The following is a 13,984-nucleotide window of genomic DNA, read 5'->3' on the forward strand; positions in this document are numbered from 1 at the left end:
CACACTGCACAAACACCACCCCATCCAAACTATTTGATCTGAAGAGTATCCACTCAATATTTGGGAAGTTAAAGTCGCCCATGACTACTACCCTATGACTTCTGCACCTTTCCAAAATCTGTTTCCCAATCTGTTCCTCCACATCTCTGCTACTATTGGGGGGCCTATAGAAAACTCCTAACAAGGTGACTGCTCCTTTCCTATTTCTGACTTCAACCCATACTACCTCAATAGGGTGATACTCCTCGAACTGCCTTTCTGCAGCTGTTATACTATCTCTAATTAATAATGCCACCCCCCCACCTCTTTTACCACCCTCCCTAATCTTATTGAAACATCTATATCTATATAGGAAGGTCCTGTTGCTGTCGAATGGTGGGCCACCTCTGCCGTTGGGAATTCCCGCCCATAACCTTCAAATTGGAGCTCGGCCGCTTCAGATGAAGATAGGAAGTTCTTTTCCACGCAAATGGTTTGCAGAAACCTGGAACTTTCTTCCCCAAAAGGCAGTGGATGCTGGGGGAGGGGGGACAACTGGAGGTTTTGCTCCAATCTTCAGAGGCAATGCTATCAAGGGATATGGAACTTAGGCAAATTAATGGGGTTGAGATACAGATCAGCCATGATCAACTTGAACAACAGACCAGTCTCGATAGTCTGAATGCTCCGGTTCCTAGTGTGGAACGGGCCCTTCCTTTTGTTCAGGAAAACGTACAGGCTAAGGCCAGAAATAGACAGTCATTATCAAGAATCATTGTCAGTTTGAACTCGGGTGCCCTCCCCTGCATTTAAAGTATTATACAAATGTGAGGTAGTACATCGGAGCTGTTTCAATTAACAACCGAGCAAATTCATCCAGGGCAACAAAAATCATTAAGCATTTGTTCTCATCTTGCTGGCTGTGGGAGCTGTAATAGTCACAACAAAAGCTGCTAGGGTGGCAGATTCTACTTGAATTCCGCAGCATTCACCCAGCTGACAGACAAGTGGGCCTCCTAATCTTGTGAAAACACTTGCCAGGACTCTGATTGGTTTATATTGTTAAAGATGCATCACATTGCAGCACTTAAAGATGTAGTGGCCCCGTCATCAATACACAAGTAGCGAGACAGAGATTTGGAATAACTTTAGGTTGGGACAGCAGCATCATATGTGCTTCAGGTTGGCAGGCACATAAGCCATGGCACACATACTGTCCATGCTCACTTGCTCCATGCAACCCAAATGATCTGGCATCTGCTGATCATGGGATTGGAGGTGAAAGTGGGGCAAGGAGGTGCCCATCCCCCTCCCCTACCCACAACATCAAGATATCAGCCATGCCCAAATGGACTGGTGAAAAACTATTTGCCTTATTGTTTTGGGCTCCAGGCCTTCCTTCCCTTCTGACAGGACTCCCTGATATAACTCACTTATGGCCACCTGGAGGCTGGTGCATGTCATTTCACTCAGGATAGTGGTCTCCAGCCCAATACTGGAACCCAACTGAGCCAGAGGAGCAGGTAACAGGCAGCACGTTAGCACAGTGGTTAGCACAGTTGCTTCACAGCTCCAGGGTCCCAAGATCGATTCCCGGCTCGGGTCACTGTCTGTGCGGAGTCTGTACGTTCTCATCGTGTCTGTGTGGGTTTCCTCCGGGTGCTCCGGTTTCCTCCCACAGTCCAAAGATGTGCAAGGTTAGGTGGACTGGCCATGATAAATTGTCCTTAGTGTCCAAAAAGGTTGGGTGGGGTTACTGGGATAGAGTGATGGGGTGGGCTTGGGTAGGGTGCTCTTTCCAAGAGCCGGTGCAGACTCGATGGGCCGGCTGGCCTCCTTCTGCACTATAAATTCTATGAACTCTTGGCATAGAGAGTCCCTAACCCTGGCTCTGGCCCGAGAGGCTGGTGCGCCCCCCTCCCCCTTGGTGTTATTTACCTGGCATGGAGTGGGCAGAGGTTGACTCCCTAGCAAGGCTGCCCAGGAAGAACTGGAAATGGCAGACACCAAAGGAAACCATGTCCTTGGCCACCTTCCATGGGTTCCATTGGGCCGACACCAGAAATTCAACTGTCTCCATATCTCTCTCTTTCTCTAGGGCCACATTGTGCAACACCCTAACAAGGATAACCTTAACTAGAACCCTTCTTTTGTGCATCGCTGAATGCGGCCCTCTGGAAAACAGACAAACTCATTGAATTCAACCAGGTCAAGAGGTACTCAATGTACTAACCTGCTCTCTTCTCCTTCAAGCAGTTTTTTGTAAGTGGCAATTTCAATGTCCAAGGCAAGTTTAGTGTTCATCAGATCTTGGTACTCTCGGACCTGGCGAAGCATTTCCTTGTTAGCTTTCTCTATGGCTTCCTGTAAGTCGGCAATGCGTTTTTTAGCTGCCACAAGAGCGATTTCACCACGTTCCTCTGCTTCTGCGATTGCTGCCTCCAGCTGCTCTTTCTATGACATATGAAAAAACTGTCAATGCTAAGTGAGCCAGGCCCCATCTTAGGTTATGATTGAGTTGAGAGAAACTGCATCTTCCAATGGGCAGGGTGGGAAAAGAGAGTCTGGTACCAGGTCCTCCCCTGTCTCCCCAAAAACAAAAGCCAATGAGGCTAGGGGGGCGGGGGGGGAGTCAATCAACAATTTCAGAACCAAGATTGACAGATTCTTTTTGTTGAGCAATTGTTCTCAACCATAAACAAATGAAATGGTGGAACAGACTCAAGGAGACCAAGTCTGACATGGCAGCGCAGTATTAAAGGCATGCTGCCCTGTCGGAGGGGCATCTTTCAGCTGAGATCTTAAATTGGGGCCCTGTCTGCCCTCTCGGGTGAAACGAGCCCATGGCACTATTTTGAAGAAGAGATGGGGATTACTCCCTAGTGTCCAAGCCAATGTATATTCCTCAATTAACAGCACAACAAAAACTGCTGTTTGAGGGAGTGTGCGGTGTGCAAAATGTTTGCCATGCTTCTTCCGTTCCAGCAGTGATTCTACTTCATAAAACATTTAATTGGTTGTAATCCTCCACTCCCATTTCTTGAGCTATAACATCGGAAACCAACTGGCCTCTGCCAATGCTCTCTTAGTTCGTCAGCCAATGTAGCCCAGGCTCATTTATGTTGCAAGTTCCCTTTCTCCTTGTAAGTACATTTTGTCATGTTGTTAAAAACAAAATGGGAGTTAGTACCAACAACCTTGGGCGAAATTCTCCTACCCGCCCCGCCACATTTCTGCGTCGACCGGCCGGCGGGAGTCTCCGTAACACCGGCCGGTCAATGGGGTTTCCCATTGTGGGGCACCCCCACGCCGTCGGGAAACCCCCGGGCGCCGGCAAAACGGAGACTCCCGCCGGCGGAGAATGACGCCCCTTTAGTCATTTTAAATTCAAAAGAATGTTTTCATGGATTTCAAAGTGTCATATTCACTGACAGTGAACACAAAGGAGTCACAATTCCACATGTATAATGGTAGAAATGTCTTTACATTCCACCCCCCCCCCCCCCACTTCCATTTCTACTTTTACCAGGCAGTGTGGAACTGAGCCAGCCAAATCAGAAAGGTTCCAGACTCCATCTGTGGTCTGTGGTGAGTCAGCTGTCCTCAGAATGGTACAGCTACCCAAGGTCAGAGAAGAGACAATCTACCAGGCTCTCATTCCAGCTCTGTTGCTCAGCAGTTCCTGCTCGTAAGGTTGACTTGGTGGAAAATGAATGATAACAGATCGACCATCCATTTATACAACCCAGTGACTTCCCATCAATCGAGCCGGTCATGACAATAGTCCTTTTCAGTAATGTCAGACATTAGGTACTGGAGGACAATTGGCGTCTGTGGAACCGGAAAATAAACACTTCTCGGAGAAGCAAGATGGGAATTCCTGTGGATACTATTGATCAGAAACTGAACTGGACCCAGCCATATAAATACCATGGCTACAAGAGCAGGTCAGAGGCTGGGAATTCTGCAGCGAGTAACTAGTCTCCTGACTCCCTAAAGCCTGTTTCCCATCTACAAGGCACAAGTCAAGAGTGTGATGGAATAGTCTCCACTTGCCTGGATGAGTGCAGTTGACACCATCCAGGGCAATGCAACCTGCTAAATCGGCACCCCATTCACCACCATCAACACCGACTCCCTCCACCTCCGATGTACTGTGGTAACAGTCGATACCACCTACACGATGCACTGCAGCAATTCACCAAGGCTCCTTCAACACATCTGCCAAACCTCTGACCTCGACCACGCAGCAGATACCTGGGAACCCCACCACCTGGAAGTTGCCCTCCAAGACATTTTGACTTGGGAACATATTGGCCGTTCCTTCACGGTCGCTGGGTGAAAATCTTGAACCTCCCTTCCCAACAGCACTGTGGGTGTACCTACACCACATGGACTGCAGCGGTTCAAGAAGGCAGCTCACCACCACCTTCTCAAGGGGCAATAAGTACTGGCCTCGCCAGAGATGCCCACATCTGTGAAAATCTAAATTTAACAAATGGATGTGGGGAGGGGAGCCATTTACAATTGAGAAAAACCAATGACGGAACAATTTTCAACTTCTGAAGAGAGATCTTACTTGTTTGTTCAGAGCCTGGATTTCAGAGTTTATCCGTCCGACCTGCCTTTGCATGTCTGAAATTTCAGTCTTCATAACACGGAGATCATCGTCATGTTTTCCGGAATTTTTCTTCATATCGTTGAACTAAAATGAAGAATTATCATCAAAGTAAAATTCATAATCATTCTTTAAAGGTGCCCAAACCATCCCTTCAATAAAGATGGCCATTATACTGACAATAACGATAGAGGGTCCACACCCAAATATCAACCTATTTCACTCTTTACAGATAATGATGGACCCGCATAATCTGTTGAGTTCCAAATTGCAGCTATGTTTGCCCTCTTTCTGTCAGTGTTTCCCCAAGTTATTTTTTTTGTTTATTGACAAACTTCAGGGACTGGCCAGGATCCATAGTCCAGGATGTCATGAAGTTTGATTTTTTTTAAAAATAATAATAATCTTTATTAGTGTCACATTACATTAACACTGCAGTGAAGTTACTGTGAACCGCCCCTAGTCGCCACATTCCGGCGCCTGTTCGGGTACACGGAGGGAGAATTCAGAATGTCCAATTCACCTAACAAGCACGTCTTTTGTGGGAGGAAACCGGAGCACCCGGAGGAAACCCACGCAGACAGGGGGAGAACGTGCAGACTCCGCACAGACAGTGACCCAAGCTGGGAATCGAACCCGGGAGCCTGGAGCTGTGAGGCAACAGTGCTAACCACTGTGCTACCGTGCTGCCCCTGTAGGCAAGAGGATGAGGTAACTCAGGAGGCTTTGGTTTTAGAATGTGTGAGAAGGATAAAACTGAGGAAGGCACAGAGATCGGATTGTGGGAAATAATTCACAAACTGAGAGCTTATACAGCAAAGATTGAACATGCTGGGTCTCTTGTCTCTATAAAAGAGAGGCTGAAGGAGTGACCTAATAGAGGCCATTAAGATTGTGCAAGGACTCCATACAGTGGACAAAACATTTCTACTTGCTAGAAGGGAAGGGGTCAGGGGAAGACCAAAACACAGCGCCACAAATATAAAAATGTCACCAATAAATCAAATTGAGAATTCAGAAGAAACGACTTTAATAGGAAAGTGATTCTAATGTGCAACATGCTACCTCAGGGAGTTATTAGAACCACAGAATCAGCGTGCCATAGAATCCCAACAGCGCAAGAGTACGACATTCGGCCCATCGAGTCTGCCCCGACCCTCTGAAAGAGCACTCTACCGAGGCCCACTCCCCACAACCCCACTTAACCTACATATCCGGAGGAAGCCCACGCAGACACGGGGAGAAAGTGCAAACGCCACACAGACAGTCGCCCAAGGTCAGAATTGAACGCAGGACCCTGGTGCTGTGAGGCAGCAGTGCTAACCACTGTGCCCCCCATTATTGAGACATAGCATTGATGCATGAAGAGTAGGTGATGCTGTCACGAGTCTTGGTGTCAACACAATGAGAGAGGCTGTGTGAGGAAAGAGGAGATCGAGTACACAGGCTGGGGAAAGAGGAGATCGAGTACACAGGCTGGGGAAAGAGGAGATCGAGTACACAGGCTGGGGAAAGAGGAGATAGAGTACACAGGCTGGGGAAAGGGGAGATCGAGTACACAGGCTGGGGAAAGGGGAGATCGAGTACACAGGCTGGGGAAAGAGGAGATCGAGTACACAGGCTGGGGAAAGAGGAGATCAAGTACACAGGCTGGGGAAAGAGATCGAGTACACAGGCTGGGGAAAGAGGAGATCGAGTACACAGGCTGGGGAAAGGGGAGATCGAGTACACAGGCTGGGGAAAGAGGAGATCGAGTACACAGGCTGGGGAAAGAGGAGATCGAGTACACAGGCTGGGGAAAGAGATCGAGTACACAGGCTGGGGAAAGGGGAGATCGAGTACACAGGCTGGGGAAAGAGGAGATCGAGTACACAGGCTGAGGAAAGAGGAGATTGAGTACACAGGCTGAGGAAAGAGGAGATCGAGTACACAGGCTGGGGAAAGAGGAGATCGATTACACAGGCTGGGGAAAGAGGAGATCGAGTACACAGGCTGGGGAAAGAGGATATCGAGTACACAGGCTGGGGAAAGAGGAGATCGATTACACAGGCTGGGGAAAGAGGAGATCGAGTACATAGGCTGGGGAAAGAGGAGATCGAGTACACAGGCTGGGGAAAGAGGAGACCGATTACACAGGCTGGGGAAAGAGGAGATCGATTACACAGGCTGGGGAAAGAGGAGATCGAGTACACAGGCTGGGAAAAGAGGAGATCGAGTACGCAGGCTGGGGAAAGAGATCGAGTACACAGGCTGGGGAAAGAGGAGATCGAGTACACAGGCTGGAGAAACAGGAGATCGAGTACACAGGCTGGGGAAAGAGGAGATCGAGTACACAGGCTGGAGAAACAGGAGATCGAGTACACAGGCTGTGTGAGGAAAGAGGAGATCGAGTACACAGGCTGTGTGAGGAAAGAGGAGATCGAGTACACAGGCTGGGGAAAGGAGATCGAGTACACAGGCTGGGGAAAGAGATCGAGTACACAGGCTGGGGAAAGAGGAAATCGAGTACACAGGCTGGAGAAACAGGAGATCGAGTACACAGGCTGTGTGAGGAAAGAGGAGATCGAGTACACAGGCTGGGGAAAGAGGAGATTGAGTACACAGGCTGGGGAAAGAGGAGATCGAGTACACAGGCTGGGGAAAGAGGAGATCGAGTACACAGGCTGGGGAAAGAGGAGATCGAGTACACAGGCTGGGGAAAGAGGAGATTGAGTACACAGGCTGGGGAAAGAGGAGATCGAGTACACAGGCTGGGGAAAGAGGATATCGAGTACACAGGCTGGGGAAAGAGGAGATCGAGTACACAGGCTGGGGAAAGAGGAGATCGATTACACAGGCTGGGGAAAGAGGAGATCGAATACACAGGCTGGAGAAAGAGGAGATCGAGTACACAGGCTGGAGAAACAGGAGATCGAGTACACAGGCTGGAGAAACAGGAGATCGAGTACACAGGCTGGAGAAACAGGAGATCGAGTACACAGGCTGGAGAGGTTGAATGTGATCACTTTACGAAACAGCATTCTCTTTCAAATTTCAGGAGTTTAAATTAATTTAAATTAAGCTAGTATTGTGCAGTGTAGGTTAACAAGGGTTGCCCCACCCACTCACATAACTGGTTGGCAGTTAAGTGTCAGTCACTTTAATCTACTTTGATCTAAAAGCAGGTGGGGGAGGGGAGTCAATTCAGGACAATTTAAAAAGAGCAACTTGTAAACTCACTCCCAAATTCCTGGGGCATTGGAACCGGTTCTGGGGGAGGTGGGACCAGTACAAACCGGACGGTCTGCACCTGGGCAGGACTGGAACCCATGTCCTGGGGGCGGGGGGGGGGGTTGTTAGAGCTGTTGGGGAGAGTTTAAACTAATGTGGCAGGGGGATGGGAACCGATGCAGGAAGTTGGAAGGTACTAAAACAGGGACAGAAACAAATCGCAGTAAGGGGGAAAGTGTAAGGCAGAGAAGCTATAGTCAAAAATCAAAAAGGGTGTCAGTACAAGGTACAGTGACTGAGGGGAGCTCAGTGAATAGGACCAGGAAGACTAAATGGATTAAAACTGGAAGTGAAAACATTAATGGTAAGCGACGCGGCAGTTTGTTACATGACGATACGGGTTCAACGACAAGGAAAATTAGGAGAAAGGTTAAGAGGAAATATAACTTAGGAGAGGTTACTGATCGAGGTGTTAAGATTCAGAACAGAGGTAAAAAAGCCAACATAAGTGTACTTTACCTGAATGCTCGTGGTATTCGGAATAAGGTAAATGAGTTGATGGCGCAAATCATCGTGAATGACTATGATTTAGTGGCCATTACTGAAACATGGTTAAAGGATGGTCACGACTGGGAGTTAAATATCCGAGGGTATCAAACTATTCGGAAGTGGATGGTAAGGGAGGTGGTGTAGTTCTGTTATTGAAGGATGACATCCGGGCAACAGTAAGGGATGACATCGGTGCTATGGAGGATAAGGTTGAATCCATTTGGGTGGAAATCAGGAACAGTAAGGCGAAAAAGTCACTGATAAGAGTAGTCTATAGGCCACCAAATAGTAACATTATGGTGGGGCAGGCAATAAACAAAGAAATAACTGATGCATGTAGAAATGGTACAGCAGTTATCATGGGGGATTTTAATCTACATGTCGATTGGTTTAACCAGGTCGGTCAAGGCAGCCTTGAGGAGGAGTTTATAGAATGTATCCGCGATAGTTTCCTCGAACAGTATGCAATGGAACCTACGAGGGAACAAGCGGTCCTAGATCTGGTCCTGTGTAATGAGACAGGATTGATTAATGATCTCATAGTTAGGGATCCTCTCGGAAGGAGCGATCACAATATGGTGGAATTTAAAATACAGATGGAGGGTGAGAAGGTAAAATCAAGTGTTTTGTGCTTAAACAAAGGAGATTACAATGGGATGAGAGAAGAACTAGCTAAGGTAGACTGGGAGCAAAGACTTTATGGTGAAACAGTTGAGGAACAGTGGAGAACCTTCCAAGCGATTTTTCACAGTGCTCAGCAAAGGTTTATACCAACAAAAAGGAAGGACGGTAGAAAGAGGGAAAATCGACCGTGGATATCTAAGGAAATAAGGGAGAGTATCAAATTGAAGGAAAAAGCATACAAAGTAGCAAAGATTAGTGGGAGACTAGCGGACTGGGAAATCTTTAGGGGGCAACAGAAAGCTACTAAAAAAGCTATAAAGAAGAGTAAGATAGATTATGAGAGTAAACTTGCTCAGAATATAAAAACAGATAGTAAACGTTTCTACAAATATATAAAACAAAAAAGAGTGGCTAAGGTAAATATTGGTCCTTTAGCGGATGAGAAGGGAGATTTAATAATGGGAGATGAGGAAATGGCTGAGGAACTGAACAGGTTTTTTGGGTCGGTCTTCACAGTGGAAGACACAAATAACATGCCAGTGACTGATGGAAATGAGGCTATGACAGGTGAGGACCTTGAGAGGATTGTTATCACCAAGGAGGTAGTGATGGGCAAGCTAATGGGGCTAAAGGTAGACAAGTCTCCTGGCCCTGATGGAATGCATCCCAGAGTGCTAAAAGAGATGGCTAGGGAAATTGCAAATGCACTAGTGATAATTTACCAAAATTCACTAGACTCTGGGGTGGTCCCGGCGGATTGGAAATTAGCAAACGTGACACCACTGTTTAAAAAAGGAGGTAGGCAGAAAGCGGGTAATTATAGGCCAGTGAGCTTAACTTCGGTAGTAGGGAAGATGCTGGAATCTATCATCAAGGAAGAAATAGCGAGGCATCTGGATGGAAATTGTCCCATTGGGCAGACGCAGCATGGGTTCATAAAGGGCAGGTCGTGCCTAACTAATTTAGTGGAATTTTTTGAGGACATTACCAATGCGGTAGATAACGGGGAGCCAATGGATGTGGTATATCTGGATTTCCAGAAAGCCTTTGATAAGGTGCCACACAAAAGGTTGTTGCATAAGATAAAGATGCATACTTCCGGGTCGCGGCGATGCGGTGCTAAGCTGCGCGAGTCGGCAGCTCCCGCAGAAATGGACTTTTGGACCCGCTAACGGAGCCCCAACGGACCTGTAAAAAAAAAAACAACCCGTGGGGAAGAACGGAGGAAGTCCCCTACAGACCTGCATGGACCGGACCCGCAGTGAAACGGCGAGGAAAGCGGCCCTGGAGCAGCGGGAGAAGAAAGAAGAAAAAAACAAAATGGCGGATCCCACAGACAGAGAGGAGATGAAAGAGTTCATCAAGTGCTGCTTCGAGGAGCTGCGTAAGGAGATGGTGGCGCCTATACTGGCAATGGTGGAAAAACCTGGAGCAACCCAGAAAGCCCAAGAGGTGAAGATCCAGGAGATCCAGGAAAAAGTGAGTGAGAACGGCGACGAGCTCGTGGGCCTGGCGGAGAGAGTGGAGCGGCACGAGGCGCTGCACAGGACGTGGGCGGGAAGACTCGAAGACCTGGAGAACAGATCAAGGAGAAACAACTTGAGGATCCTGGGACTCCCAGAAGGAATGGAGGGGGCCGATGCCACGGCATATGTGGGCACAATGATCGGGACGCTGATGGGTGCGGAGGCCCCCCCCGGGGTTGCTGGAGCTGGACGGGGCACACCGGGTGCTGGCGAGGAAGCCCAATGCAAAAGAGCCGCCAAGGGCGATGGTGGTGAGATTTCACCGGTTTACGGACAGAGAGAGGGTCCTGAAATGGGCCAAGAAGGAACGGAGCAGCAAGTGGGACAATGCGGAGATCAGAATGTACCCGGACTGGAGCGCGGAGGTCGCTAAGCGGAGAGCGGGTTTCAACCGGGCCAAAGCGGTGCTGCATCGGAAAGGGGTGAAATTTGGAATGCTGCAGCCAGCGCGACTGTGGGTTACACATAATGGCCAACACCACTACTTCGAAACGCCCGAAGAGGCGTGGACCTTTATACTAGCTGAAAAATTGGACTCTAATTGAGGGTTTGTGTGGGAGAGGGGTGTTTGAGGGGTGAAGTATGATGGTTGTTGTACATAGGGGGTCAACCACGCGCAGGAAAGGATATATGGGCTGGGGGAGAGGGACAAGGCCATGACAGGAGCAGCGCCATGGGGGGGGGGGGCAGGCTTTGGGAAGCGCGGGGTTGTCTTTCCCGCGCGCGGCAACAAAAAAAAAGGGCGGGAAGGGGAACAAAGGAATGTACATTGATTGGGAGATTCCCACACGGGGAGGGTTAAAGGGATGGCGGGGGAAGCCGGGGTCAGCAGGTGTCAGCTGACTTACGGGAGGGATATGGGGGGAGTAAAAAAGCTAGACGGGGATCTAGCGGGAGGGGGGGGGAAGGGGGGGGAGAGGAGGGAGGGGGGGAGAGGAGGGAGGGGGGGAAGGGGGGGGGAAAAAGGGTTGCTGCTGCACTGGCCGAAAGAGAACGGGACACAGAAGAGGTGGCTGGGACGGGGGTCCCCCAGCTGGGGGACTGGAGAGTGAGGGAGACGCGGACAAGGGACTGGCCCAGAAAAGGAGATGGCTAGTCGGGGGGGGGGGGGGGGGGGGGGGGGTGAGAGTCCCTCCAATCCGGCTGATAACGTGGAACGTGAGGGGCCTGAATGGGCCGGTGAAGCGGGCTCGAGTGTTCGCGCACTTGAAGGGACTGAAGGCAGATGTGGCAATGCTCCAAGAGACACACCTGAAGGTGGCGGACCAGGTCAGGTTAAGAAAGGGATGGGTAGGACAGGTATTTCACTCGGGATTGGACGCAAAAAATAGAGGGGTGGCAATTCTGGTGGGAAAACATGTGTCATTTGAGGCCAAGACTATCGTAGCGGATAATGGAGGGAGATATGTGATGGTGAGTGGTAGGTTGCAAGGGACGTGGAGATAGTGGCAGCTATGGACGCGGAAAAAGCCTTTGACCGAGTAGAGTGGGAGTACCTCTGGGAGGTATTGCGCAGGTTTCGGTTCGGGGGAGGGTTCATTAGATGGGTTAAGCTCCTTTACAGCGCCCCGGTGGCGAGCGTAGTGACAAACCGGCGGAGGTCAGAGTACTTTCGGCTGTACCGAGGGACGAGACAGGGGTGCCCCCTGTCCCCCCTGTTGTTTGCATTGGCGATCGAACCCTTGGCCATATCACTTAGGGAGTCTCAGAAATGGAGGGGGATAGTCCGCGGGGGTGAGGAGCATCGGGTATCGCTATATGCGGATGACCTGCTGCTATACATGGCGGACCCAATGGAGGGGATGGTGGAGGTCATGCAGACTCTGAAGGAGTTTGGAGAGTTTTCGGGCTACAAGCTTAATGTAGAGAAGAGTGAGCTTTTTGTATTACAGGCAGGGGACCAAGAAAGAGGGATAGGGGACCTACCGCTGAGGAGGGCGGAGAGGAGTTTTCGGTATCTGGGGATCCAGATAGCCAGAAGTTGGGGGGCCCTACATAAACTGAATTTGACGAGGGTGGTGGAGCAAATGGAGGAGGATTTTAAAAGATGGGACATGCTCCCGCTCTCGTTGGCGGGTAGGGTGCAGTCGGTCAAAATGGTGGTCCTTCCGAGGTTTTTGTTCGTGTTTCAGCGCCTCCCCATTGTGATCACCAAGGGCTTTTTCAAGAGAGTAGGTAGGAGTATTATGGGGTATGCGTGGGCAAATAAGACCCCGAGGGTTAGGAGAGGGTTCTTGGAACGCAACAGGGACCGAGGAGGGTTGGCTTTGCCAAACCTAGAGAGTTACTACTGGGCAGCAAATGTGGCGATGATCCGTAAGTGGGTTATGGAGGGCGAGGGGGCGGCATGGAAGAGGATGGAGATGGCGTCCTGTAAAGGAACGAGCCTGGGGGCGTTGGTAACGGCACCGCTGCCGCTCTCGCCGACAAAATACACCACAAACCCGGTGGTGGCGGCAACACTAAAGATCTGGGCCAGTGGAGAAGACACAGGGGTACAATGGGAGCATCGGTGTGGTCCCCGATCAGGGGTAACCACCGGTTTGTCCCGGGGAAGATGGACGGGGGGTTCCAAGGCTGGCATCGGGCGGGGATAAGAAGAATGGGGGACCTGTTCATTGACGGGGCATTTGCGAGCCTAGGGGCACTGGAGGAGAAATTTGAGTTACCCCCGGGAAATGCATTTAGATATATGCAGGTGAGGGCTTTTGTGAGGCTACAGGTGAGGGAATTTCCGTTGCTCCCGGCACAAGAAGTTCAAGATAGGATGATCTCGGGGGTATGGGTCGGGGAGGGCAAGGTGTCGGAAATATACCAAGAGATGAAAGAAGAGGGGGAAGCACTGGTAGAAGAACTGAAAGGAAAATGGGAGGAGGAGCTGAGGGAGGAGATTGAGGAAGGGCTATGGGCCGACGCCCTGGGTAGGGTTAATACCTCCTCCTAGTGTGCCAGGCTCAGTCTGATACAATTTAAGGTGGTTCACAGAGCGTATTTGACGAGGGCGAGGCTGAGTAGGTTCTTTGGGGTAGAGGACAGATGTGAAAGATGTTCAGGGAGCCCGGCGAACCATGTCCATATGTTTTGGTCATGCCCGGCATTGGAGGGGTTCTGGGGGGGAGTTGCGGGAGCAATATCTCAGGTGGTGAAAGTCCGGGTCAAGCCAAGCTGGGGGCTAGCAATATTTGGAGTAGTGGATGAGCCGGGAGTGCAGGAGGCGAAAGAGGCTGGAATTCTGGCCTTTGCGTCCCTAGTAGCCCGGCGAAGGGTCTTGCTATTGTCGAAGGAGGCGAAGCCCCCCCAGCCTGGAGGCCTGGATAAACGACATGGTGGGGTTCATAAAGTTGGAGAGGATTAAGTTTGCTTTGAGAGGGTCTGCACAGGGGTTCTACAGGCGGTGGCAACCGTTCCTAGAATATCTCGCGGAGCGTTAGAGGAAGGTCGATCAGCAGCAGCAGCAACCCTGGGGGGGGGGGGAGGG

At 50.1% G+C, this 13,984-nt stretch overlaps 1 protein-coding gene across 2 annotated transcripts in view; it reads right to left on the minus strand.

Annotated features, from left to right (window-relative positions):
• LOC140405384 (keratin, type II cytoskeletal 8-like) overlaps nucleotides 1-13,984 on the minus strand; it is a 46,807-nt gene that overhangs the window by 9,086 nt on the left and 23,737 nt on the right. For both annotated transcript variants that reach the window (XM_072493719.1, XM_072493718.1), the window contains exons 6-7: nucleotides 4,559-4,684; nucleotides 2,213-2,433 (exon numbers count right to left, since the gene is read on the minus strand). In XM_072493719.1, coding sequence (XP_072349820.1) covers nucleotides 2,213-2,433; nucleotides 4,559-4,684 — 347 coding nt within the window. The remainder of the gene's footprint in view (nucleotides 1-2,212; nucleotides 2,434-4,558; nucleotides 4,685-13,984) is intronic.

The sequence above is a fragment of the Scyliorhinus torazame genome, chromosome X, assembly GCF_047496885.1.
Source record: "Scyliorhinus torazame isolate Kashiwa2021f chromosome X, sScyTor2.1, whole genome shotgun sequence".
In the NCBI taxonomy this organism is placed as follows: Eukaryota; Metazoa; Chordata; class Chondrichthyes; order Carcharhiniformes; family Scyliorhinidae; genus Scyliorhinus; species Scyliorhinus torazame.